The 26,691-nt window shown below is 34.7% G+C and overlaps 1 protein-coding gene across 1 annotated transcript; it reads right to left on the minus strand.

The window, feature by feature from the left end:
- Positions 1 to 24,314: 24,314 nt before the first annotated feature.
- Positions 24,315 to 26,384, minus strand: LOC141724970 (protein ECERIFERUM 26). The gene is made up of 2 exons (XM_074527295.1): positions 25,871 to 26,384; positions 24,315 to 25,413 (listed from the first exon to the last, which is right to left on the minus strand). The coding sequence occupies exons 1-2, from the start codon at positions 26,342 to 26,344 to the stop codon at positions 24,547 to 24,549; spliced, it is 1,341 nt and encodes a 446-aa protein (XP_074383396.1). The 5' UTR covers positions 26,345 to 26,384; the 3' UTR covers positions 24,315 to 24,546.
- Positions 26,385 to 26,691: the final 307 nt, after the last annotated feature.

The raw sequence follows: 26,691 nt of genomic DNA on the forward strand, positions 1-26,691 counted from the left end.
ACTCCGATTATTTGCTGAGATATATTCTTTATTTTATTAAAGAATAAGATGTCAATAATCAAACTTATTTTCGATTATTCAAATAAAGATAATACTTTCATATAAGTATATCTTTGGTTATTTAAGGTTTATTTCAAGTATAAGTTTTAATACTTCTACTTCAATTATTTTTATAAAGATTATTCTTTATGGGAATATTATTTAAATAATAATATTCAGTCATTTTCTAAATATTCTGGGGACTGATTTACTTCATTAAATCAGCCTTACTCCAAACACTCTTTAAAGTGTTTTCGAGTCTTCAAAATGATTTTTAAAAGTCAGAGCGGATCCCAAAAACTCATTTTTTTATATTTAAGATCTTCCTTTTAAGGGGATTTAAATACTCGCTCAAAACCTGGGGAATCCGGCTCTGTGGTGTATTTTATATTCGCAACAAGGTTGCAGATTTGGTAAATGAATTGATTACTTGCCCAACGTTCGGGAAGTAAGCCCCTCTCATTGAGTCGGCATAAGCGACAGGCCGGGGTACGGTCTATTATTGTGTAAGTGGCTCAGTGGGAGTCCATCAAATGCATAAGTGGCTGAGTGGCAGTCCAACATAGGTCTTAATTATGACCAGGGTGATGACCAGTGGGGAATTCGTCCATCTACTAGTAGAAAAGGTTACTTATAGGTATCTTTGCCTGATCAGCGAGATATCGGGTTTATGCCAAAATTCTTTTCCTTTCCAAAATTCATTGGATGTTTCGAACTCTGTTCATACTTCACATAACAGAGGTTCCAGGAAATGTTTTCGGGATATATATATATATATGTGGATATGTATATATATCAGGACTAAATAAAGTATCTCATAACTTTTTCATTCAATAATATTTCAAAGATTGAATCTATTCAAGTCTTAACTTGTGATCTCATCTATGGGATGTTTTCTTAAAACTTATAATACTTTGAACGGTGGCAGTTCAAGTAACTTTATATGATATAAGTGTGATGTAGTATTAGTAACTTCATTCCTTGTTTTTACTTATATCTAGCAAGTAATTATCTTGCATATGATAGAGATGCTATTAAGTATCCATTTAGATACTTATATTATTGTTACCACTATACATATTATCTTGCGAGCTGTAAGGCTCACTCTTGCTTTATGTCTTCATCACACAACAACAGTTAGGAGAGATGGCCAGACTCCAGCAGACCCAGCGCAAGCGCGTGGGAAGCGTCCCGCGTCTTCCCGCTGATATTGTAGCTGCTATAGCTGCAGAGGTAGATCCATTGTAGTTTAGACCATCTACTTTTGAGAATCCAATTATGTATAATTATAACTTGTGGCAGATAATGGCAATTAACTGTAAATTATCAAGTAATCATTTGGGTTGTAATAATTTTAAATTGTGGATTCAAAGACTTGTACTTATTTCAATTTCATCTCTGAGACTATAACGAGTTGTGGTGTGTGTTAGTGTGGGGTCACAGCATGAGGGTATTTATTATTAATTAAGTAAAGTGATATTGTGGAAAGAAAGACCGTGACAACCCGGATTCCCGACCCCGGATCTGGGGGTGTTACAGTCTTTGTCCTTTCGTTGTCAAACCAGCTTACTTCTTATGTCCATCTTGAGCTACTACCAGCCATCCTCTGATTAGATCTATTATATCCTTGGCCCTTTGGACCACTGCTGGTCCGAGCATCTTGCGCTCTACAACTTCATCCTAACATAAGGGAGATCGACATTGTCTTCCCTCAAAGGTCTCATAAGGTGACATCTCGATACTGGCATACGATCCATTGTCGTAAGAAAACTCAATCCGTGTTAACTAATCATTCCAAATTCTTTCAAGTCTATAGCACAGACTCTCATCATAGCTTCTAGCGTTATAGCTTTTGCTTCTCAATACCCACTCTTTTCTAGTTCGTAATCGATACTATCTTCCGTACCTAATATTATACAGGTTACACTTTTGCTCATTAGCGTTGTATAACCTTTTAATAACCGCGTCAACCTTAGTATCACAAACACGTTAGATTCGGAATACCACCGTACTGATACTACTTCCTTTCTAGCTGCTTCTATCTTCGAAAGCTTGATCCATCATATAGAAGTAAAAGAATTTATTGAGATATCACTATGATCATGAACACTTGTTACATCGCATAGTTAGTATAGAAGGTGGCCACCCTTTAGTACTTGACAAGCAATTAAACAACATGTGGTATCCTACTAGGCTTCTATCACACAGATAGATGGTCATTCGGAAATACCTCCCCTTCTGGAAGGGTTGTTCTTCTCAGCTTACATGAAATGAAAAGGAGAGAAAAGAATGAATTGAAGAGAATTGTATAAAAAAAATACTGCCACAAAATATCTGGCTTGGAATCTACCTCTGAACTATAGAGGTTTATCATAGGAGAACAAAACATAAATGTATATATATCAACATTAAGTATTATAGCATCGCATTTCACATGCCTAAATATTTTTGTTATTCCGCCCATCATTCTATGGACCCATGCTCTTGCTCGAGCTTATAAACAATCACCGTTGAAACTCCCTTGACAACGAAAATCGAATCTAGGATTTCATTCTAGACATCACCGATACTAGAATTCTACGCTTTCCCCACAACCTTCCCCGTATAGTAATACGACTCTCTGTCGATAAGAAAGAATAAATATTCAATAGGTAGATAATCCACTAGTTAGTCTATCAATGATAACTTATACATCACCACGACCCGATTAGTGGAACTCAATCTCAACATCCATTACAATACAACTCTCCCGGTTGTTATCATCTCATTATTCGCAGAATCATTGCTGCATTACTATAGTCCACCGTGGACCTACGGTAGTCATTCGTTTTCCTTGAAATCTTAATATCTAACCATACAGAGTCCATACCTATCGTATCAAATTCTTCTAAGGAGCTAACATAATCATCATTCATGATTCATGAAGAACACTCCTGATCCTGACGTACATACAGGACATGAAGCAGATAATATTGCAGAAGAGTTTCAATGAAAGCAACGATAGCAGGCTAATACCATTATTAACCATACATCTTTATTAGAAGACATGAAGCTCCAAGGTTCATTTAGTCCTTTCGTAACATGAACCTGGCTTATCTCAAGATAGGACCTTCTAAGATAGGTAGCCCGCCCATAGCACTACAAGAATTAAATCTTTACCAAACTATTATTACGGTTGAGTATCGCACCATCATCAGAAGGAATGTCAATCTTTCACACCATAATATAACCTTCACGGCTTTAACCATCATCACTGTATTCCTCTGGCACGAGCGCCTATAATTGCTCTCTTAGACTTAGAGTGTCGACCACCTCATTGGCCTTTCCTGATAGTAATAGTTCCTTATAATCAATGTCTTTTAAACCACCTTAGCTAAATTTTTTACCTCATTTCTAATTATTTCTTATGTGAAAATGCTCTCCTTTACGCTTTGGTGAGAATAAAAAAATATCACCATTTTTTCAAAAGTTATTGCCTCGTTCTTTAGAGGTTAACATTGTCACGACTGACTCTCGATCATACATAGGACGTCTTTTATCTTAGGTCCTAATTACCTTAAACAATTTTGACCTTTACTGGTTCGATCCATACTTTCTTATAGTTTAACACATGCCCCACTTGGCATTATTACGTCATATTTCCTTTACCAAAGTTTCTATTTGTAAGAACTTAAATATATCACCACTCTTTTTGTAACTTCTCCAAGGTTATTCTTAAAGCATTCCTCCTATATTCCCTAGATACAGGGCATATCAAGATACCATTTACTAATACTAGAACCATTGTCTATATAGTTCTGAAAAACTTTCTCCACCAATCTTTAAAGATTGTTGTTACTTTAATTCTTCCCAATTCATACTTCGACACTCATACTGTCCTTATTAATGGTGAAATGCCAACCTTATGCATTCCCCTAGGTTCATCTCAAGTTATCGAGTATCTATCCTTAATTCCACCTTTAAAAAGGTACTTGCATCCTTACATGGATAAATCAAGTCATATATTCCTGATAAGGGTATCTTATCCAATCATTCCCACCCCGATAGTCTATACTTAATTTCACAATAGCATCCTTATTCAAACTGAGGTCAATCCATATGGCCTCCAAAAGTTAACAACGATTATCCGCTTTTCAAACCAGATTTGGTAATGATAACAGGGATGTTCTGGAAGATATTGGTCGTGTCAATTTGAACTTCTTCTTACTAAATCCTCATTTACCTTTGTTGTTTATCTCAACAGTCATCTCAATGTTGGGATATCTTCTATACTTGGTGTCTCCCTTTTGGGTATCAAGTCACATGTGTTACATACACTTCACATTCTTGAAGGTCCCTTCCTTCATCAAATTTCCTAATTTCTTGCTTTCCTGACCCCTCACTCCATCCGTGTCTCATTATTTAATCCATATATTTATCTCAAAGTCTCATCGAATCCTCTCAATATAAAGGGGATTACTTGTACGTATCGCTTATACCTTCAGACCTTGATGTTATCTTATGATCAGTCACCAACATCCGGATGATGACACTCTTTTCTATTCCTGTTACTATGAGTCTTTAGGGTTTCCTCATACCCAACTCCCTTATCGTTTCTCAAACTCTATTGCTTTTATATTCCTTTTCACTTCGGTTTCTTTTTATTTTTCCCTTCTATTACAATCATTTCATGAACCCACTAATCATTGACTTCAAACATCATGTCGTTTTGGGATTCGTGTCCTCAGGACGAATCTTGCCAACTTTTACAACTTAGATTCATAATTCATCATACTCGTCCGCCCTTGTTCTGGCTCTACAGCTTTTACACTATCTCTATAACCTTGGGAAGTACTTTCCCGGAAATAATTGACTGAACTTTAATCAGTTTATTATAACCTCTGGCTCCGTGTCTTTCTTGGCCTTTCACCAACGGGTGGCCTCTCTCTTAGGAAGGTAAGTGATAAAAATAGTCTTTTGCGCTTCCTCAATCATTTAGAATCTCAAATGATTCCTATATTTCCTTTAGCCAGGCGCTTGCCTCGACTGGGTCAACCTGTTCCTTGAAACTCTGAGAGCTTAGCGACTTAAAGGTCATGAAAGAATTTCCCACCGCATTGTTTCCTCAGGGTGGTGGTTGGGGGTAAAAGTATAAGTTTTGTTTAGGCAGTTCTATGAATTGCCCCATAGGAGTACCGTCCTGGTTCTCCCTATCTTGCTCGACTTCTGTTTTCTCAGTATAAAATGTTTCATCCTTCTCCCATAATCGGGGTTATCTTATACGTTAAAATCCTTATTTTCCACTTCATTATGTTATGGGTTCCTTCTTTCTTGATGGCGACCTCCCTGACTATCACATTCAGGGTTTGCCCTAAATCTTATTCCTCGAGCTATGGTTTTCATCTAAGATCCTATCCTTAAGCTCTTAAACGTTTGGAACCTAAATTCTGTTGGAATACCTCATTATTCCCTTATCATCTTTCACAGTATTAATCTCTTCTCAAGTCATTGTCTTTATGCCTTCATTCATCACTTTTTCTTGGCACAATATGATCTTTTCCAAAAATTTGGGCTGCATTGCAATCTCAAACAGTTTTTCAGTACCAACTCCAGTTACCTTCACTTCTATTTCCATTTTCTCGAAATCTCTTATCAACCCTTCCGAAGACAGTATCATCTTGAGTCTCTCCTTTCTACTAAGGGCGGCGTCAGCCACCACATTAGCTTTCACTAGATGATAAAGAACCTTATAATCGTAATCCTTGATTAGCTCTAACCACCTCCTCCGGTGCATGTTGAGCTCTTTTTGTGTGAAAATATACTTGAGCTCTTGGGGTTTGCGTAAACCTCGCACTTCTCTCCATAAAAGTAGCGCCTCCAATATTTAGGGAAAAACTATTGCCGTGAGCCCAAGATCATGGGTGGGATATCGAATTTCATATACCCTTAATTGTCTTGACGTGTACGCGATTACCTTACCGTGCTGCATAAGCACGCACCCTAAGCCCTTGTGCGAAGCGTCACTATAATTCACAAAATCTCCTTTACCATCTGGCAACGCCAACATAGGGGCCGTCACCAATCTTTGCTTCAGTTCTTGAAAGTTGTTCTCGCATTTCTCTATCCATTCGAACTTCTCAATATTACGAGTAAGCCGCGTTAAAGGGGCTACTATCTTTACAAACTTGAATGAACCTACGGTAGTTATCGGCCAATCCTACCTCTGGTAGTCGTCCTGACCAAGGTCATCCATTCCTCAGCGGTCCTTTCTTCATTCTTGTTAGGATCCTCCACAGAATCCTCTTCAGTAACAATCCCTTCTGGGATAACATCCTCAACCGCTACATCCTAATATGAACATCATTTGGTCCCTCATTAGGGTGCTCCATTGAATCCACAATTTGATCCCCAATATGTAGTAAAACATCATCGTGTTATTGCTCTTTAACTTCAGGGTTTGGAGTCCCACTACCATATACCATAACGAACTACGCTTCTATCACGATATTTATAAGGGTTCCCATAAGGGTTTTAACTATCAGTACTACGTTAGGTAGTCCGACTATGAACTTGGAAAGAGTTCTTATTATCTTAGTGAACTTATTATTTTAACGACACATCATCTCTGAAGTTTATAACGCTTGCTCTGATACCAGTTCTGTAACACCCCCAAATCCGGGGTCGGGGATCTGGGTTGTCACGAGTTCTATTTCCCTTAGTAACACTTAATCTTAATAAAAACCCAATTATTGCGTACTGCGACCCCACAATATACACACACACACCACAAGTTATAGTCTCAGAGATGAATACCAAAAATAACATAATTCATTTTATTCCACAATTATAAGTCATTACACCTCGAAAGGGGTTTCTGAATAAATTTTCAGATTCTTTGCCATTATTACAATTCATAAATATACATAAGTCTGGTACATCAAAAGATGAAAGCCTAGCCTATTGGTAGTTCCTACCTCAGCTACAACGGCATCAACACCTACAGGAAACTGCGGAACATTTCCTATCCGCTCGCGAATTGGAAGCTTGGTCCTGTTCATCTTGTCTATCTATTATTGTGTGATGAAAGAAGAAAGCAAGGGTGAGCAACAAGCCCACCGAAATAATATGTATAATAATTAACAATATATGAGCATTCTCATTGTACTCATGGAAGTCTTAGTCAAAAAGAAATGAACCAAGTTTGATATCTTAACGCGACCAAGTCACAAAATATTAAGTATATATGAATATATACTTTTCAAAATCTTGGAAATCCTCTTCTATGCATAATATACATAGAGTTCCAGTTTATAACTGTATAAAAATATCGTTGCAAGGTGATCTCATATATCTAACCTTGTCTCAACGTTTTTCTGAAAATCTTTTTCATGCATAAGATAATCATTAACCAGATATAAGTTGAAAAGATGAAGTTACGAGATACTCCAATATACTTATATCTTTTCTGAATACTACTTGAACTACCACCGTTCAAGGTATAATCAGTTTCAAAAGTTCATCACATAGATGAGACTACAATATAAGACTTGAATAGATTCAATCTTTGAAATATCATTTGAAAGAATGAAGTTACGAGATACTTCATTAGTCCTGATATATATATACACCTATATATATATACATTTCATACACTCTTCTGCTATGGAAGTATAAGCAGAGTTGTCATTCCCAAGAATTTTGGAAAGAAGAAACTTTGGCAAAAACCTGATATCTTGCTGATCAGGCAAAGATACCAATTAAGTCATCTTTTCTACTAGTAGATGGATGAATCCCCCACTGGTCATCACCCTGGCCGCATTAGGACCTGATGCTGGACTACCACTCAGCCACTTATACATTGATGGACTCCCACTGAGCCACTTACACTTTCATGGATGCCCACTGAGCCCATGTTGCTTATGCTGACTCAAATAGGTGGACTTACTTCCCGAACGTTGGGCAAGAAATCAAAATGTTTTCTCAAAACAGCAACCTCGTTGCGAATATAAAATACACCACAGAGTCGGATCCCTCAGATTTTTAAGCGAGTATTTAAATCCCCTTCAAAAGGAAGATCATAAATTTGAAAACGAGTTTTGGGATCCGCTCTAACTTTTAAAATCATTTTGAAAACTCGAAAACATTTTTAAGAATGTTTGGAGTAATGCTGATTTAATAAAATAAATCAGTCCCGATATATTATAGAATATCTGAATATTATTATTTAAATAATATTCCCATAAAGGATAATCTCTATAAAATAATTGAAGTAGAAGTTTTAAAACTCATACTTGAAATGAATAATAAATAACCAAATATGTGCTTATACGAAAGTACGATCTTTATTTGAATAATCAAAAATAAGTTTAATTATTATTCAAAACTATCGAATATACCTTATTCGATTAATAATTATAGAAAACTATATATATATATATATATTATACTCGGGAACATCGACTCCCGGTTTAGAAAAATATTCACCTTCGGGTCCCTTATACTAAGGGTATTCGCCACTACTGCTTATCTCTAGCACAGGTATTATGCAGTTTATAAGCATTTGAATTGATAATAAAATATCAAGATTTCACAACATGCATATATATACCATATCAATATGCTCCAATATATCGCAAGATTTGCTAATAACAATCATGCACTTATCACAAGATAATGCATATATATATTTACATCACAACGACAGTATAACGGGTAGAAAACTTGCCTGAGTGTTCCGGGATAGAATTAAGCTTAGAATGGGTCCGGTAACCTATAAACAACAACATAATCCAGAATTAGACCACGGTCGCTTAAGAAACTAGTCAAAACTCACTCATACCCTAACGGTCGCTTACACGCTTAACGATTTGCGTTAATCACTCGCGTACCCTCGGCTGCACCAATTTTAATAAATTAACCGTTACTAATTTTAAGTCGAATCTTTCACGAATACTCTACCAACATCCTAACCCACCTTAAATAATTGTTTCATATTCCAATTATTCTTTTAAGGGCCTTAAACAAGCTCTCAAAGTAAAGCGAGGGGTAAAGGTTCGTTCGCGAAACGCTGTAACTTAAAACAGTCATTTCTCCTAAACCGTAAATCGGATCTAAGCGAACGACATATCAAAATGAAGCTTGAATTATACACTTTCTAAGAATGGTAATGGTCAGTTCATGGAAGTGGGTGTTCAGGACCAAAAGTTAAGCACAAAACAGTTTAAAGAAATTGGGCATTACGACGGCTATAACCTAACGATTTCCAAAGTTTAAACTACACCAAATAATCATCAATTCAAGAACAATCCAACATCCATCAACATAAAAATAAACCCATTCATCCAAGCACCATTATCATCAAAACAAACCAAACTTAAAACTAAGTGTTCAAGAGTTTATACCTTCCTTGGAGAGAGAAGAATTACTAACAAGCCTCTAGGAACCTCTAACTATCTCTACCAAGCTTGGATCTTAAAAAAACATAAGAAAAACAAATGTTAGTTCTTGAAAACACTATTCATCAAGAACTTTGAGTAATTGTTTAACTAAGGAATCCTTGGAATATTGACTTCAAACTTATAGCATAACTAAGTTATGAAATCTAGGATCCAAAGAAACAAACCTTGCGATTTTCCATGGCCTAGAGCTTGAGTTTTGAAAATCTATTTCACCATTTTTATGAAAAGGCCGAATGGAAGAAGAAGAAAATGGGGGAGAGCTTTTTCTTGCTTGGTTTTCCTTGGGAAATGAGAAAGAAATGCTTGGTGGAGGAGATTTTTGAACAAATATCTTGATAAAGTGATGACGTCACTTGCTCATGTCATTGCTTGCATCATTCCTTTGCCACATGTCCTTCCCTTAGGGTTTGATGATGTCATCCTCCTCTAATCTCTTTGATTAGTGCTTAATTATTTGGTTAATCCTTTGGTTACTTGTATAATCTTGATCCTTGGTCGCTTATTTATTTTACGGTTCGCTTAACTCTCGTTCTCGGTGATCGTTTGAGGGATCATATTCGGGATCTTATTACTTGGGCTTTCATAACCCTCTCTTCATATTTTATAGTCCTTTAATGATCCTTGCTTAAAATCCTTGAATTAAAATCCTTTTAATCATGTTACCTTATACTCAATCCTTTCGGTATCTGGTGGATTTTCGGAAAAAATCAAAGTGTTCGTATTTGGATTCTGACGAACTTTACATACACTCATATACTTTATGGAGTACTAATAAGATCTCAGAATATCAATAAAAGAACTCCTACATAGTGTGGCATGAAAAATTTCCTTAATCAGCAAAAGTTACTATTCATCAGTGTCTCAAAAATTCCAAAATTTGGGGTTATTACAATATTTGTATGAAGAATCGCAGATACAGACATTCACTTTTTGAGTGTAGAAGCCATGTTCTGATGACCGTTAAATTCTGATAATAGTCAAGTTCTGATGCAAATCCTGATGGAAACTCTGATGCTTACGTGGCATTATTTATTTACTTGACTTATTTTTGGTATTTACTGTAACGGTCATATTTATCAGGAAATAATTAAGTGAAAGAAAAACAGTGATAATCATTTGGTTAGTGGGAAATGTGTTTGCCTTGACAACTGCATGTGGACAATTATTACTGCTTATTTCCCGTGCCCGATAATAATGTTTTGACTATTTACTGCGTGGCAGGTGTCTAAAGTCTGTTCTGCTTCAATTATAACCGTTTTCAAATAGAGAGTATATATATGGGAGTTAAAAGATTTTACAATCTTTTACCTACTTTTCTTATTCTCTAAACTCTCTTATTCTCTCTCTCTAATATTCTCTGAAGCTATTTTCTTACAGGCATTTTATCAAACACCTTGTGTACACTCTATTTCTCACTTGATTTTTTATAGAAATGGCACCAAAGGACATCATTTTTAATGGAGCCAAGTTCGTCCCCAACAACTATCTGTCCATACTTAGCAAGGACGAATCTCCATCAGATCTTCACTGCATACAAGACTTTCTCTCTCCAAGTGAGATTGGGTATGCTTTGACCCAACCAGAAGCACTCTCAGGAACTCAAGTACTGGAATTTTGGAGGAGTGGTGTTTATGATGATGGTGGAAAAGATGGGTCCCCAAGCATCATATTTACAACAGGGGAAGATTATCACGTGATGACCTTATCAACTGCTTGACAAGCTTTACATCTTCCAGAAAACTGTGTTTACAGTTCACAAGTTGGGGAACCAGCTCTTCAACAGATGATGGCAAACCTTGGTTATGAAAAATCTTTGTCCAAGCTGGGACAATTGAAGAGGCCCCACATTAGGAGGGAGTGGAGTTTCTTTTTTGACTGCATCACCAAGGCCTTTGCCAACAAGTGCTCTAACTTTGATGCTATATCCATAATGAGTCAGCAAATCGGCTATGCTCTCTTGAATCAAACACATTTTGGTTATGCAAGTGTTGTTTTAGGTTTCATAGGTGATAGGATGACAGAAGATAGAAACACAGTTTATTTTTCTAGATTTTGTTAGCTTATATACAGTTTCTGCTGTTCTGATGTACCTCAGAATTTTAGTGAGACAATTGAACCCTTTAAACTAGCAAAAAGGGCTTTCACTGACTTATTATCTACTGATAATAAGAAGATTGTACTAAGACCCCTCCAATTCCTCAATCAGTCAAACAGGTCTTAGTAAACTCTGATCCAAACACCTATACTGCCATATATCATGATGTACAACCATCCCAACCTCCATCAGCACCTACAACCACTACACAAACAGCTCAAACTTCTCAACCACAACCATAACCTACCATTAGAACATATTTCAAACCAGCACAATCCTCTCACCCACAACCATCTGCTACAACATCAAGACCCAAACCTTCAAGAGCAAAATCAGTTATTAAATCTCCACCAAGGAGAAGAAGGATGATATTAAGGGATGAGTCTGATGAAGAAGAGGAGTAAGTCCAGATTCATGCATCAGAACCTGTGACAGTAGAAGCTGAAGGGTCAACCCATCAGAAAAAGACTGAAGCTGAGGGTTCAGATATTTTGAAGAGGAAAAGAACTATAAGTTCTGATGCTGCACAGGCAACTCCTTCACTATCCAGGATATCAAAGAAACATAGAGCAGGAAGGCATTTGGCACAACTTTATTCTGAGGATACTCAAGAAGCTGAGGAAAGGGATCAGGAATCTCTGATCTCATCAGAACCTGTTGTAATTGAAGCTTTTCCATCCCTACCTCAAGCTCAAGACACTAATCCAGAAATAGTGATTACACCTCCTGTCTCTCCAGTTGAAGATTCAGGATTAAGTCCTGAAATTGACATCCACAGGTTGAACATTCCAACTGTGCTCTATCTTGAAGCTCCAAATGCAGCTCTGCCATCTACTGTTAATTCACCAATCTTACAGGCTGAGTTACCGTCTACACCAATTCTGGATCTGGAACCTGAAGATCAGAATTTAGATGAAGCTGCTATAGCATCTCCTTCAGTTACACAAACTCTGGTGTTATCAGAAGATGAAGAGATGTTAGCAAGTTCTGGAGACAGTGCTCCAGTAAATGCTCCCATTCTTGGAAAGGAGGCATTGATTCAAATTTTTGTTGAAAAAGAAGCTCATGTTCCTTGGGTAGAAACTCACATAGGGGGTTGAGTGGACCAAGAAGTGGAATGAATCTGATTTCATTCCAAGCTCAAAAGTTCTGACAGAGCATATTGCTAAAGCTGATGAGTTTTTAACAAAATCTGATTTCAAGACACAACTCAAAGTCACAGCTCTACGTATTAAACATCTTCAAGATCTACACTCCATAACTCATGAAAAAGTTGACAAACTTATGGAAAAAGCTGATAAGTTGGATATGGAGATCAAGCTAGACAAAAAGAGGTTTATCAGACCTATACATGAGAAAGTTGAAGCTATTGAGAAGGTTCAAGAAAAGTAACAGGCCCAAATTACTGAGGTCCTGAAGAATCAAGCCTCTCAACAAGCTCAAATGAATGAAATTCAATCTTCAGTAGAACTTCTTCTCTCTCTCCTACAACCAGATGATGCCAAAAAGGGGGAGAACGTAGTTAAGTCCAAATGCTCAACTAGTCAAATTCTGAAGAAAAAGGATGACAACGAGGATGACCAGGGAAACCCTAGCAAGGGCAAGGGTCAAGGTCAAGGGAAAAGCAGCAAAGTTTCTTCAAGGAAACTAATTTCTGATGCTAGCAAATCTTCTATACAGAAGAAGACAAGTTCTGAAGCTATAGATGCTCAAAATCTGATATCAAGTTCCGATGTTCTGATTCGAGGAGGAAGTAAAGACTCTCAGAAGTTTTTGAAAACTCTGAAGCTCAAGGGAATGGAGACTACTGTCTACTACAAAGATCCTAAAATTCAGACACTTGATGAAGAAATTTCTAGAAGATTATTTCTCAAACATAATCCTGGAATGGATTTAGAGACTTTAAAGGAGGAAGAAGCTAGATTTGCAGCTGAGAAGACAAATATTAAGTGTAAAGCTTTTGATGCAAAGAAACCTCCAAGGTCTAAGGTAAAAGCCATTGTGATCAAGGAAAAGTCAAATTCTGAGGCTTCAAAGCCCAAGACAAGATCACAAGTTGAATCTGATCCCAAAGATAAGGGGAAAGGAAAAAATGATGAACCAACAAAGCCACAGGAGATGAAGATTCCTCAAATCCTGATGAAACCTGTATGCAAACTGGTTCCAGTATTTGATGATGATACTGTAATAGATGAAACTGTTCAAACTCTGAAGAGAAGGAAGATAACTGAAGAATCTAAAACAACCTCTGACACAGTTCAAGTTGTTCAGAATGAAGAACAGCAAGCTATAGAAGAAACAACAAATCCTGATCAAGTCATCAAGACATCAACCTCTGACAGTGCTCAAGTTGATTTGAATAAATTGATATTTACTGATAAGAGAAAACTCCTATGGAAGAATGTTAATCCATCATATCCTAAGAAAAGCCAGCTGCTATCTGATTTCATGACTGTTGGATTGAAAGCCAAAGAAGCAAGAGACAGAGCTGGACTAGGTTCTGATGAAGCCAAAATTAAGACATGAGTTGAAGTGCTTACAAGAGATCCATTTTTATTGACTGACAAACCTCTTGAAGAAATTACACAGAAACACCTTGACAAGGTTATATATGTTAAAGTGGTACTGGATGCTCATGATAAGCATAATGTCAAAGAAAATCTAATTCTATTTCTTGAAGATGGAAGAACATATCAAATGTCAGAATCAGATGTGTTGAACAAATCTCTGAAAGAACTTCAATTCTTTCATTATCTTTTAGAGATAAAGTCTAAGATTACCAGGAGATGGTCAAATTTCATAATGAAGACCATAAGGGATAAAGCAAGAATTTCTGGTTCAAGGGTTACCGAATTCATTTCTAATATAGTTGAAGATGATGGAAGTGAAATTCCAATGAAGAAGGATTCTGTTAAATTTGAAGTGATTCTGAAAGAGAAATATTTGTGCTACAATGAAGACTCTTCTCATCCAAGGGTGATCAGACATGGTGATGGTTTAGAAAAAAATCACATCTCAGCACTTAGGACTGTAATCTACCAGATTGGAAGTCAAGATGAAGAATTGAAACAAGTCAAAGCTACACTAGTTCAAGTCCTAAGGAATAAAGAAGAAAAACTGATATCAAACTTTGTCAAGAATAACTTTGGATTCATATTGACTCAGTAAGACTGGTTAAAGCTACAAGGACTATAAGTTATAGTTAGTTGTCTAATTAAACTCTCATTGCATTTTTACTTAAATATTTTTGACATCATCAAATCTATTAACTTGTATATTTTTCATAATTTACAAGTTGGGAGAGATTGTTAGATATATTTGAGATGTCATGTCTAACTGATTTGTGTTTAGTTTTCAGAACTTAACAACAGGACTTATCAGGACTTACTGAAATCAGAACTTACTGAATTCAGAACTTAATATCAGAACTTAAGGTGTCAGAAGATATATATCAGGACTTAAGTGCGGGAAGACTTCAGATAAGGAATGCGGCTAATTTATAGGAGAAGATCTGGACTAAAATGAAAGAAGATATGCATGAAGAGTTAGAAGACTAGAAGACTTGTAGAAGATATCTGATTGATATATTTTAGGAGACAGAATTATATTCCATATCAATTAGAAGATATCTTGTAACTGTGTACTATATAAACACAGCTTAGGGTTTACACTATATGTGTTATCATTCACGAGAACATTATTCATTATAACCTATCAGCTCTTAGTGATATTGTTCATCACTGAGAGAGAATAAAAGTTCTATTGTAACAGAGTTTATTTGAAATACTTGATCTTTGTTACATACTTATGTTGAAATCAAATTGATTGTATAAACACTATATTCAACCCCCTTCTATAGTGTTGTGTGACCTAACATTTTCATATTTTTGGTTGTAAGTGTTTTATTCTCAAAACTCATCCAAAGCAGCTGACCAAGTTTGATCTGAAAGCTGATGAAGGAATTTTTGTGGGATATCCATTATCCAAAAAAGCCTTTAGAGTTTACAGTTTGAGAACAAGAACAGTCATGGAATCCATACATGTATCTTTTGATGATAAGAAGATAACAGGTCTAGAAGATGCATATGACCATGACAAATTGAGATTTGAAAATGAAGTACCGTATGCTGAACTTTTAAGTTCTGACCCTAATACAGTAAATCCTGATATCACTCAAAGCTCCGAGGTTCCACAAAACAGTGGAAATTCTTCGGACACTGAAGCATATATTGAGGGGAAGCAACATGACTCAAATCCAAATACTACTACAAGTGATTCAACTTAAGCAACATCAATAGAAAGATCATCAGACTCATCATCCTCAAATTCTGATGAGTCAAATACTTATAATAATGGGAACACTGATTCAGGGGGAGTATCAGGAAATAATAGTGGTACTATTCAAAAAAATAACAGAGAGTTCATGGATCAAGGTGGAGGTTCATCTTCAAGGAGTCAACTTCCATCTGCAAGAAAATGGTCTAAGTCACACACACCTGACTTAATCATTAGAAACCCTGACAGTGGTGTAAGAACAAGAAAAGCCACTCATAATGAATGTCTCTACCATACTTTTCTATCTCAAACTGAACATAAGAAGGTTGAAGAACCTCTACAAGATGCTGACTGGGTCACAACAATACAAGAGGAGCTCAATGAATTTGAAAGGAACAAAGTCTGGACTCTTGTGCCAAGACCAAAGAACAAATATGTAGTTGGCAAAAAGTGGGTGTTCAGAAACAAAACTGACAGTGAGGACATTATTACAAGGAATAAAGCAAGACTAGTTGCAAAGGGTTACTCACAACAAAAAGGCATTGATTATAATGAGATATTTGCTCCAGTTGCAAGGCTTGAGGCAATTAGAATCTTTATTTCCTGTGCTGCTCACAAGAAGTTTAAGGTGTTCCAAATGGATTTGAAGAGTGCATTTTCAAATGGAGAACTCTAAATGAAGTTTATGTTGAACAACCTCCAGGGTTAATTGATCCAAAGTATCCAGATCATGTCTACTTACTGGATAAAGCACTCTATGGACTAAAGCAAGCTCCAAGGGCCTGGTACGAAACACTTGCTCTTTTTCTGCTAGAGAGTGGTTTCACAAGAGGTACAATTGATAAAAATCTCTTTTATAAATACCATGGTAAGGACTTGTTATGCTCAGATTCCATGGATGAAGCATCAGCTACCGGATTATGGGTTAGACTATTCTTCTATTCCTATATATTATGATAATAAAAGTGCTATTGCAATGACAGGAAATCCAGTGCAGCATTCAATGACTTAACACATCAGCATCAGGTACCATTTTATAATAGAACATGTGGAAGCAGGTTCAGTGAAATTGGTCTTTGTTCCAACAGATCAGCAAGTAGTAGATATATTCACCAAGCCTCTCTGTGAAGCTACTTTCACAAGATTGGTGAATGAATTCGGAATGATATTAGGACAATTTTCAAACTCTGATAATTAAGACTGCTGGTATTATTGAAGCATGGTATCTTATTATGTGTCAGTACTTGTTAGATACTGATTATTGTACTAAATGTTGATACCATGATAACATGCAATTATGCTAAATGATCTTATGTGAAAACTGCATGCTGAACTACTGATTATGCGTACATGCTCTGTTATTAGTTAAACTTATTTTGACTAATAGATTCTGTCAGTAGTTAATAAAAATCCTGATAGTCATAATTAAAATACTGATAATGGTCAAACTATGATTGACTGTTATACTTCATTGATTATTTTTAATTTATTCGAAATAAATTGTTATGCAGTATTTTTAATTAATCAGTGAGTTAGTGGTATAACTTTTAATTGCTTAAATGGGTTAGCTACTGATGCAAGTATCTAGTAATACTTGAGTACTTATATTGGGAATAGGAATTGGAAGAGAGAGATTACTTTTTGCCTAGATACGCGTAATCGTGTATTCATATTATAATTAATTATTACATGGTTAATCAAATAGTCTCTTCAATTTTTAACTTCTCTACTATAAATTCATACCCTCCACTCTCAAAACTTATCATTGCCTTTTTCATACTCAACTCATCATCTTCTCAATATTTTATTCACAACCTCACTCATCAAAAATGGTTTAACCCCAGTTTTACACACGCAGCGGTGGATGCTATCTAGCTATCTTCAATCCTAGTGATGAAAAGATGTACTTTGATCCATACGGACTTAAGGTTTGTATTGGTGGTTAATTTTACCACCCAACTGAAGTTCTAAACTCAGTCTATGATCATCTCACTTGGGAAGATCAGTTGGAACTGCATTTCTTCACCGGAGAAGTTCTTCTTCAAGAAGAACTCCGTGCTGAACTAGCGAAACGTGCTCGTCAGGCAGCTCTTGAGTTGCAAGAGAATATCATCTCTCTTGCAGGCACAATGAGTAGGATTTATCATCGCAGGGTGATGAGGGCGGAGCAAGCAGCAAAGAGGCAGAAGAAGTCCGAGTACTTAGATTATATTAGGATTTTATGTTTAAAATTCTATGGAATCTTGTACTTTGCTTCTTAATGATTAATGAAATATTTTTTCCTTCTTTGATTCTCTAATTGAATACTTATTTATTTTCTTGGTTGTGCTTGAATGATTTCAACTGTTCATATCCAAATCAGTACTACATGGTTGATTTAAGATGTTTTTAATAGTGCATATGAATAAACTAATCTCTGTTTAAGTTCATGTGATCACTTCGGTACATATTAAGCACACTCCAGGAGGTAACTGTTGTTAAAGAAGAAATTTATGAAAGATTTAATTCTTAGCCAGTGAGGATTATTATCTTTGAGTGTTCTTGACTATCTAAAATGTCTATTCAAAGACATACTTTTGAGACTTTCTTTTTCTATTCAAGAAAGTTGTTCACACTCATTTCTTAAAGTAACACATCTTATATCTTAAATTTCTTCTCACAGCTGAAACACTTGAATCCTTTTCTCAAATATTGCCAAAAATTAAGTGACGTAATTTTTAAATTATGCTCACCAATCAAAAATAATATTTAGTTGGTTAGAGACTACTTGCTAAGGTAGATTTTAATGATACTAACAGAGACACAGAGATTTCATCAGTTTTTACTGAAGACTCTGTGATAGCTTTCAATAAACACATTCAAGTTTTAGTTCTTTGCAAGAAGAACAAGGTTTGAGATCATGGTACATGACAGTAACCTGATCAAATCCCTCCAATTCAAAAGGAGGTTCTCATTATTGATGAACAACAAATGTCATAACCACAGTGTTAATTATGAGTTTAATTATGTTTTTAGATTCACAAGGTATAAATAATGTTATTACTTTATCAGCATTTATTCTAAATACTGATTTAGTCTTTTCAGTATTTATTTTCTCATGATATAAATAATGTTGGTATGATTACTTCTAAACCTTATTTAAGGACTACCTCTAGTTGTATGATCACAGATCACCCTTCTTTAGCCATCTCTTATTTCTGTAGGACAATCTTTCTGAGCTTTTTCTGTGAGATGTGTGAAAAGATTTAGAGGAAAACAGAATTAAAGATAGGCGGGATCCTTCCTGGCAAAAGGAGAGGTAGATGAGAGATAGGATTTAGTAATCCTTGTGAGTAAGCTCTGACTATTAAAAGTCGTGAGATGTGTGGTGTGAGGAGTAGTGAGACTATTTTCAAAGAATAGAGAGATTAAGTTTTATTTTTTATATGTTTGCAGATGCTCAGAGTACTAATGAAACAGATGTTGAACAACAGTTTGTTGAACCTCAAGTAAACTCTGAAGTATCAAAGGCTATTAATCTCCCTACAAGTCTAAGTACTGATACTTTCTTGTAGTCCATACATTCTACTATTTCACCACATGAGACAATCTTTGTTTTTGTTGAAAAACAGTCCACTTACTCTACTTTACCATCAACTGAGATAAACATGTTGTTGCTGAAGATGTAGTAGCACAATAGTCCATTCAAAAAGTTTCATCCATTTCAGATCACCACAACATTCTACAGGATCTGAGGTCCTGGAAGATATACATATGCATGTGAGACAACAGAAAATAAAAGAGTTAGATGCGAAGAAGAAGCAGGATTATTTTGATAATCTCTGGAATGCTCATTGGAAAGATACTACATATCCTATTTCTAGAACACAAGTTGTTGCACATCTGGAAATAGCAGAACAGAAGATTAAAAATCCTGATATGTTGAATTATCTGAAAGCATCAACTTTAGTTGTTAGATCCTTACGCATAGCTCAAGAAGCAACTACTACTCAAATCAATCAGATCAAGGAATCATTGATTGTTTCAAAGCTGACTACTCATCAGGAAGTTCAGAAACAAATTACACCAATAGTTGTCAGGCAAACTGCAATTGAATCCAGTCAAGCTATATTGGAAGCTAAACAAGTTCAAATGTTTGATTAACTTACAGAAGTACAAAATTCAATGGAGCTGATTCTCTCTACTGCTTGGTGATGATGCCAAAAAGGGGGATAAAATTGTTAAATCTAAATGTAAACAGCTGACAATGACAAATTATGATGATGAAAATCCTGATGGAGGTAATAAGGGGGGACAAAAGGATAGTGAAAGGAGAAGAGGTGAAGAGCTAGTTGGAGTTAGTGGTTCATCAAAAAAAATCACTAGATTTCAATTTAGACAAGGTGGAGAAAGTAAGAGGAATGAAAGAAGAGTAGAAGATTTGACTGTGACTACAAAAATGCAACAATCTTCACAAGTCACAACTGCTGCTAATGAAGACCAAGGTATTCTGGAGATAGAAGCTGGTGCTGAAGCAAGTCAATAACTTCAAACTCTGAAAGTAAAAGGAAGAAAGACAACTCTGTTTTATATAAGGATCCAAAGATTCAATTATTTAACTCTGAGGTGAGTAGAAAAATCTTTTCAAGCGAAAATCGTGGAGTTGATCTTGAACAGGTAAGGCAAATGGAGAAAGATTTTAAGAATTCTATGAAGACAATAAATGTTGATATTGCTGTTATTTCTCAAGTACTTTATGAAGATGATCCTTCTAACAGACCAACCAGAGGTGTAGTTATAAGGGAAATCAGTCAGGCAGAATATGAAAGATCACAAGTTATTGTAACTGCTGACAAGAAGCTTAAAGGAAAAGAGAAGATAAGAGAGAATTCAAAGATTTCAAAGCCTAAAGCCAAAGCTGTTGTAAAGAAAAAATCAGTATATAAGGAAACTAAATCTCAAATACTGATAGATCCAATCTATTCAGTAGCTCAAGCTTATGATACTGAAGAAAAATGTGACCAAGAAGAAATCAGCCAAGCTCACCAAAGAAGGAAGATTTATGGAGCTGACTAGGCTGATGAACTGAAATTAACCTCTGACATTGCTAAAGTTAAAGAAGCAGTTCAGAATGAAGTGTAAAGTGTGATATTCACTGAAGTAAGATTGAATATGCATACTTGATTCATGCATTTAGATAGTTTTGACATCATCAATTAGAACTTGTCCATATTTCCATAATGAACAAGTTGGGGGAGATTGTTAGAAGCAATTGATGATATCAAGCAGAAATTATCAGAAGTTCACATCAGAACTTATATATCAACGGATGATGATATCGACGGATGATGATTTTGACGGATGATGATATCGACGGATGATGATGTCAACAGATGATGTAATCAGTATTTGTCACATCAGTTGATCTTCGATAAGGAAAAGGAAACAGGAACTCAAGGCGGTCAAGGACTTTATCTCAGAAGCATTGTATTAAGTTTCCTTGTTGTTATTAGAATAGGATTCCATATACATTGTGTATATGTGCACTATATAAAGCACATATTAGGTTGATGCTATAAGCATTGCGACATTGTTATATCTTTCGCATAACCTAGAAGCTCTCAGGGATATTTGTTCATCCTTTCGAGAGAGTACGTTTGTAGTCAGTTTTTATCTATTAATATAAAAACTATTGATTATGTTGAAGTTTTGCCGAATTGATTGTATTAACTGTATTCACTCCCCTCTACAGTTGATTAAGGGCCTAACATAAATTCATAATTGTTAATTTTTTAAAATTAATTTATGATTGGATAGAATAATAATAATTATTATATAAATAAGTCGAAGATTTAAAAGTAATCAACGACCTAAATAACTCTAAATTAAAATAGACTAATATAACACATGACTATTTAATTAGGCAAAGTACATTTTTTCAAAACTCGGTTTATGAAATTATCTATTTTAAAACCTAATTATTATAAATATTAATTATAATATAATGAATGATACATTCGACTGTATTTATTCAGACATATTTACTTATTTTAAAATATAATCAATAAAATATTAAATAATTAAATGACTATCATTTGAAACAACCATGCATCGCACGAGTTTTAGGCTAGTAACTATAATAACTAAATTACAAAAACGGAGTGACATCAACAAATAATATAAATCAGTATTTTATTTCCTCAAAAATTAAATTTATAAAAATAGAACTTGATAAAAAGAAGGAATATGGCTTGTCTAATAAGAATTTTAAAATAAACTCAAAATGTGATGTATCACATATGACAATGACATAAAATTGATAATTAGGAGGTAACGAGTTCGATTCCTTATGGGTACACTAATTCTACTTATTTGTAACTAAAATTCTCTATTATAGAAATCGGTCGATTTTTCAAAAATTGCCGATAAATCGCTCAAAAATCGGTCAAAAATATTAGTCCAATTTGACTGATTTCCGATAGATCGACGATAAATCACCCGATAAATCGCAAATCGATACCTCAATTGTCATCTTTTAATATACATATATAGAATTATAATAATTAAATTAAAAAAATGGAGTGACATCAATAAATAATATAAATCAGTATTTTATTTACTTAAAAATTAAATTTATAAAAAGAGAGAATATGTTTTATCTGATAAGAATTTTAAAATGAAATAAAAATGTGATGTAGAACATATAGTAGTGACATGAAATCGATAAGTAGAGGGAAAGTGGTTTGATTACTTATGGATACACTAATTCTACATATTTTTAACTAAAATTGTGGAAGGATAGTATTTTTATAAATTTTTAACATAAAAGAGCAAAATCGTAATTTCACGGTAATTAAAATGGCTCAATTTCACGGTATTTTTATAGAAGAGATTGGTAGACATAGACCGAACAATATAATGTTATTATTACTAATTAAGAACATATGTGAAGTACGAATCAAAACTAAAATATTAATAATAAAATATTGTAAATATAGATAATTGAATTTGAATAAGGGTATAAATAAAAAAAATTAAGTATGCAATTATATGAAATCAAACTTGAAATAGAAACTATATTCAGATTTTTTCAGGTTTCGGGATGGGATTGGGGTTCGATTGAGTTTCGGGTTTCTATCGGCATATCTAAAATTTAAATTCAAATTCAAAAAATTTCGGTTTCAAAAATTAAATTTATATCCAAATCCAAATTCAATACATTAGGTTCTGTAAATTCAAAATTTCGAATTTTGGATCAAAATCTATCAAATCGGATTATTTTACCCATCCCTAAATGAAACATCATTGCATAGGTAAAATTTATTTTTTGGTTATATTAGGCTAGATCTCCTTTTATTTTTCTGATGATATTCAAATTCCAAAATTTTGTTTTGTCTGAACGCACAAAAAAAATATGAAAAATTACGCATTGTATAAATATATCTATATTATACTTTACTATAATAACCGGAATAGGGTATAATTTGGTTCAACGGTTATTCCCTAATTTTGGTTATCAAAAAAAATAAATAAATAGTGTTATATATCTGTTAAACTACTAAATTATTAAACTACTGGATATAGTCTACTTATCCTATTAAATTACGACCACAACGTATTCTATTATTAAAATATAAATAAATAGTGTTATATATCTGCTAAACTACTAAATTGTTAAATCATAGAGGGAGTCTACTTATTCTACAAAAATTATCCTATTATTTTTATTATAAATTTATAATTATTATATATTTATAAAAATATTTTCAAAATTAGAATATGACAGAATAAATAATTTTTTTAAATAATAACAGAAATCTGTACATCGCACGGATTTATTTTAATTTCGTTAATTTTAAAATCAACACTTTGTGCATGTTTGGCCAACCGTTTCACACATCTTATTCACCCTGAAAGACCATTTGAATTTATAGCTGCTGTTTGGGTAGTAAAATAAAATGATCATATCATCACATTTATGATCATAAATAGAAAGTAGATAGAGTGGTACATTCATCATTTCACTGGCTCATTTCTTCACCCCCTGAAGCTAGTTTATTATTTTATATAATTTGAAAACATAATTGCCACAGGTTATACGAATTTTGATAAACGATACGTGTATATATATAAATATAATTTTATCTCGAGTTTATTATCCTTATTTTTAAGTTTTTTAATTCACGTATTAAAATTATTAATCATGTAATTTATAGTTTACATTTATAATTTTATTTCAAAAAAATTATAACTTATCAGTTATAATTTACCAAACACATTAACTTACAAATAACTTATACATAAAATTATCCAAACACATAAATAACTTATAAATTATGATGTTCATATCACTTATACGATGCTTTCCAACTTTAAGTCATAAGTTACGTTATTTAAGAAATCCCAAACAAGCCCTTTGTTTCACCTTTATCGCCAAGATCATTTCCATTTTCCAGCAAGGTTTTCAAAACACTCAAAGCATCGGCAAATTTAAAGTTCAATCAAACTTCAATAAATTGAAAAGTATAAACTTACTGTACAACAAAATACACATTCCGGATGGAATTTATTAATGTGCGTTTGAACTGCTAACATACTCCACGCACATTTCGGCACCATTTCAAGTAAACTCCTAATCACCAATTGAGCACACTTATTAACTACCAATATTCTTCATGAATTGCCCCTTGAACACCCTTATTTATCACCAATATAGTTCACTCAATTGCTAAAACCATTCTCTTTTAGGTCATTTTTAACCATAATCAACTCCTTCTCCGGCAATGTAATTGTCACAAATCGACCTCTTCCATCATCTTTCGGTGTTGGAAGCACGAAAACAGCCCCTCCTTCGCCAATGCCATCAACCGAATAACTTGCATGGACAGGTTTTTGTCCCTTCAATTCAAGTTCATAAAATGTGGCTTGTTCGAAATTCACAAATGTCAAATTTGCGCCATACACAATGACATCCATTGCCCCATTCTCACTTTCCACCATTTCTCTAATAATTTCACGTTCATCAACCTCTCCATTCACAAGAAGTGCAGCTAGTTCTTCAAAATCGCTTTCTTCGATTGAACATTCCGCCCTAACTATGCTAATCACTTGATTTTCATTGTCAAGTTTCTTGTTTTTCTTGCATGCATCATATTTCACTATTGTCACCACTTTGGATTCCATTCTAATTTTAACTTTCGCCACACTTTGCCAAATCATGGCGCAAATTGACTCAAACGGTGGAACCCGGGCGGACTTTTTCGGGCCGGATACCTTGGATTGCAAGTCACTCAATTGTGTGGCGGAAACATGGAAGGAGTATGATGCCATTTTTGTGGTAATGAAAGGTGCCCATTGGTCCCCAACCGGGTCCACCCATTTTATGGAAAGTGGTTCATTAGTAATCCTTTTTGGGCTAGGTGAAGTTTCCATCTTTCTGTATTGGGCTAAAATGGGAGATGGACCTTGTTCTTGGCCCGCCATTATCTTGCCCCACGTATTGATGAAGTAGGAAGCAAAATGGACATCTCCTAGAATGTGGGCCCAGTTAAGGCCCAATGACATTCCTCCACATTTAAACTTCGTTATCTGCATCAATCCAATAATAGCAAACTTAACAGGTACAGTTCAACTATATAGCAAACCGACAGCCCATCTGTCAACAATATATTTTGTGCTTACCTGTTTTTAGAATATTCTATCCCTATAATTTTAAATAACAAATTTATTCTTAACCAGAAAGTCACTCAATATAATTCTGAACATATTTTTTATACAAAATATCTGATACAACATTCACTTAATAAGCATTTGATGTTTTTACATAAATAAAGAAAATGAAACAATTTGCTTGGATATAAAGTGTTTATTTTGTAGAAGAACTACTATATTTTTTTAAAAAAAAATGGGTAATTATAGAAAAATTGGATGATCTTGAGAATACTGCACATGTTATCTAAACTATATGTAATCTATATATCTAAAGCAGCAGTCAGAACAGAAACATAATTGAAATATTTTAATATTTTATGATGAATGTACCAACCTGCAAGTATATATTTGGAGAGTATTGGATCTCGGGACCAATGGGTTGTCCAAAAACGAGCTTCTTCTGAAGAGAGTCATCATCATTATAAATCTTTTCATCACTGATAAGCTCTAGCCATTCCTCTATAGTTTTTGCACACTCTGCTTCCATAAGCCTAGCACCGCAGTCATTGCACTTGATATATGGCCTGCCAGAATTCTCACGTCGAAAGCGGCCACAGACCACATTGAACTGGCTCAACCACTTGAACATAGCTTCTTTGATTTGAAAGATAGTTATGTTTTCAAAAGCTTTATGGCTCTTAAAGTAGTACACACCTTTGAGGTAATGAAACCTCATAGCCAAGTCAATGCTACTGGGCTCGTGTTTCATGTCGGGCCCACTCATTTGGCCCGGCCCGACAGAAGAGAGTTTCACATTGTAGATTAGTGTTTCTTGGTCTAAACTTGAAGAAGATGATTCTATTATCATGGTTGATATGCATTCATGTTCAGAAAAAAAAGGTGACACAAAGAAATGCAGGAAAGGGTAGTTATATATAAAAATGAAGGAGGTAGATGAGTAAAATTTACTATCATTGCGCAAGTAATATCTTGAGCTACTTTAGCTGAATTAGGTATGCAATTATACTTGCAATAAATTCTACTGTTGTTATCGTACAGGTTTACTGAAGGCCTCTTGAACAGTTGGTTGTAGGGATGTACAGATGAATCGCTCAACCATTCGCAACCGAACTGTATTTTGCAGATAATCGCGAAACGCGGGTTGGTTGTGGATTTAAAATTTAAAAACCGCTCATTCGCGGTTTGGATGCGGTT

This window comes from Apium graveolens, chromosome 5 (genome assembly GCF_009905375.1).
Source record: "Apium graveolens cultivar Ventura chromosome 5, ASM990537v1, whole genome shotgun sequence".
NCBI lineage: Eukaryota > Viridiplantae > Streptophyta > Magnoliopsida > Apiales > Apiaceae > Apium > Apium graveolens.

Excerpts from the sequence above, each read along its gene's own strand:
- LOC141724970 (XM_074527295.1), bottom strand. The coding sequence starts at position 26,344 with ATGATAATAGAATCATCTTCTTCAAGTTTAGACCAAGAAACACTAATC. Across the intron at positions 25,414-25,870 it reads CTCCAAATATATACTTGCAG|ATAACGAAGTTTAAATGTGG; the intron begins GTTGGTACATTC and ends GGATTGATGCAG.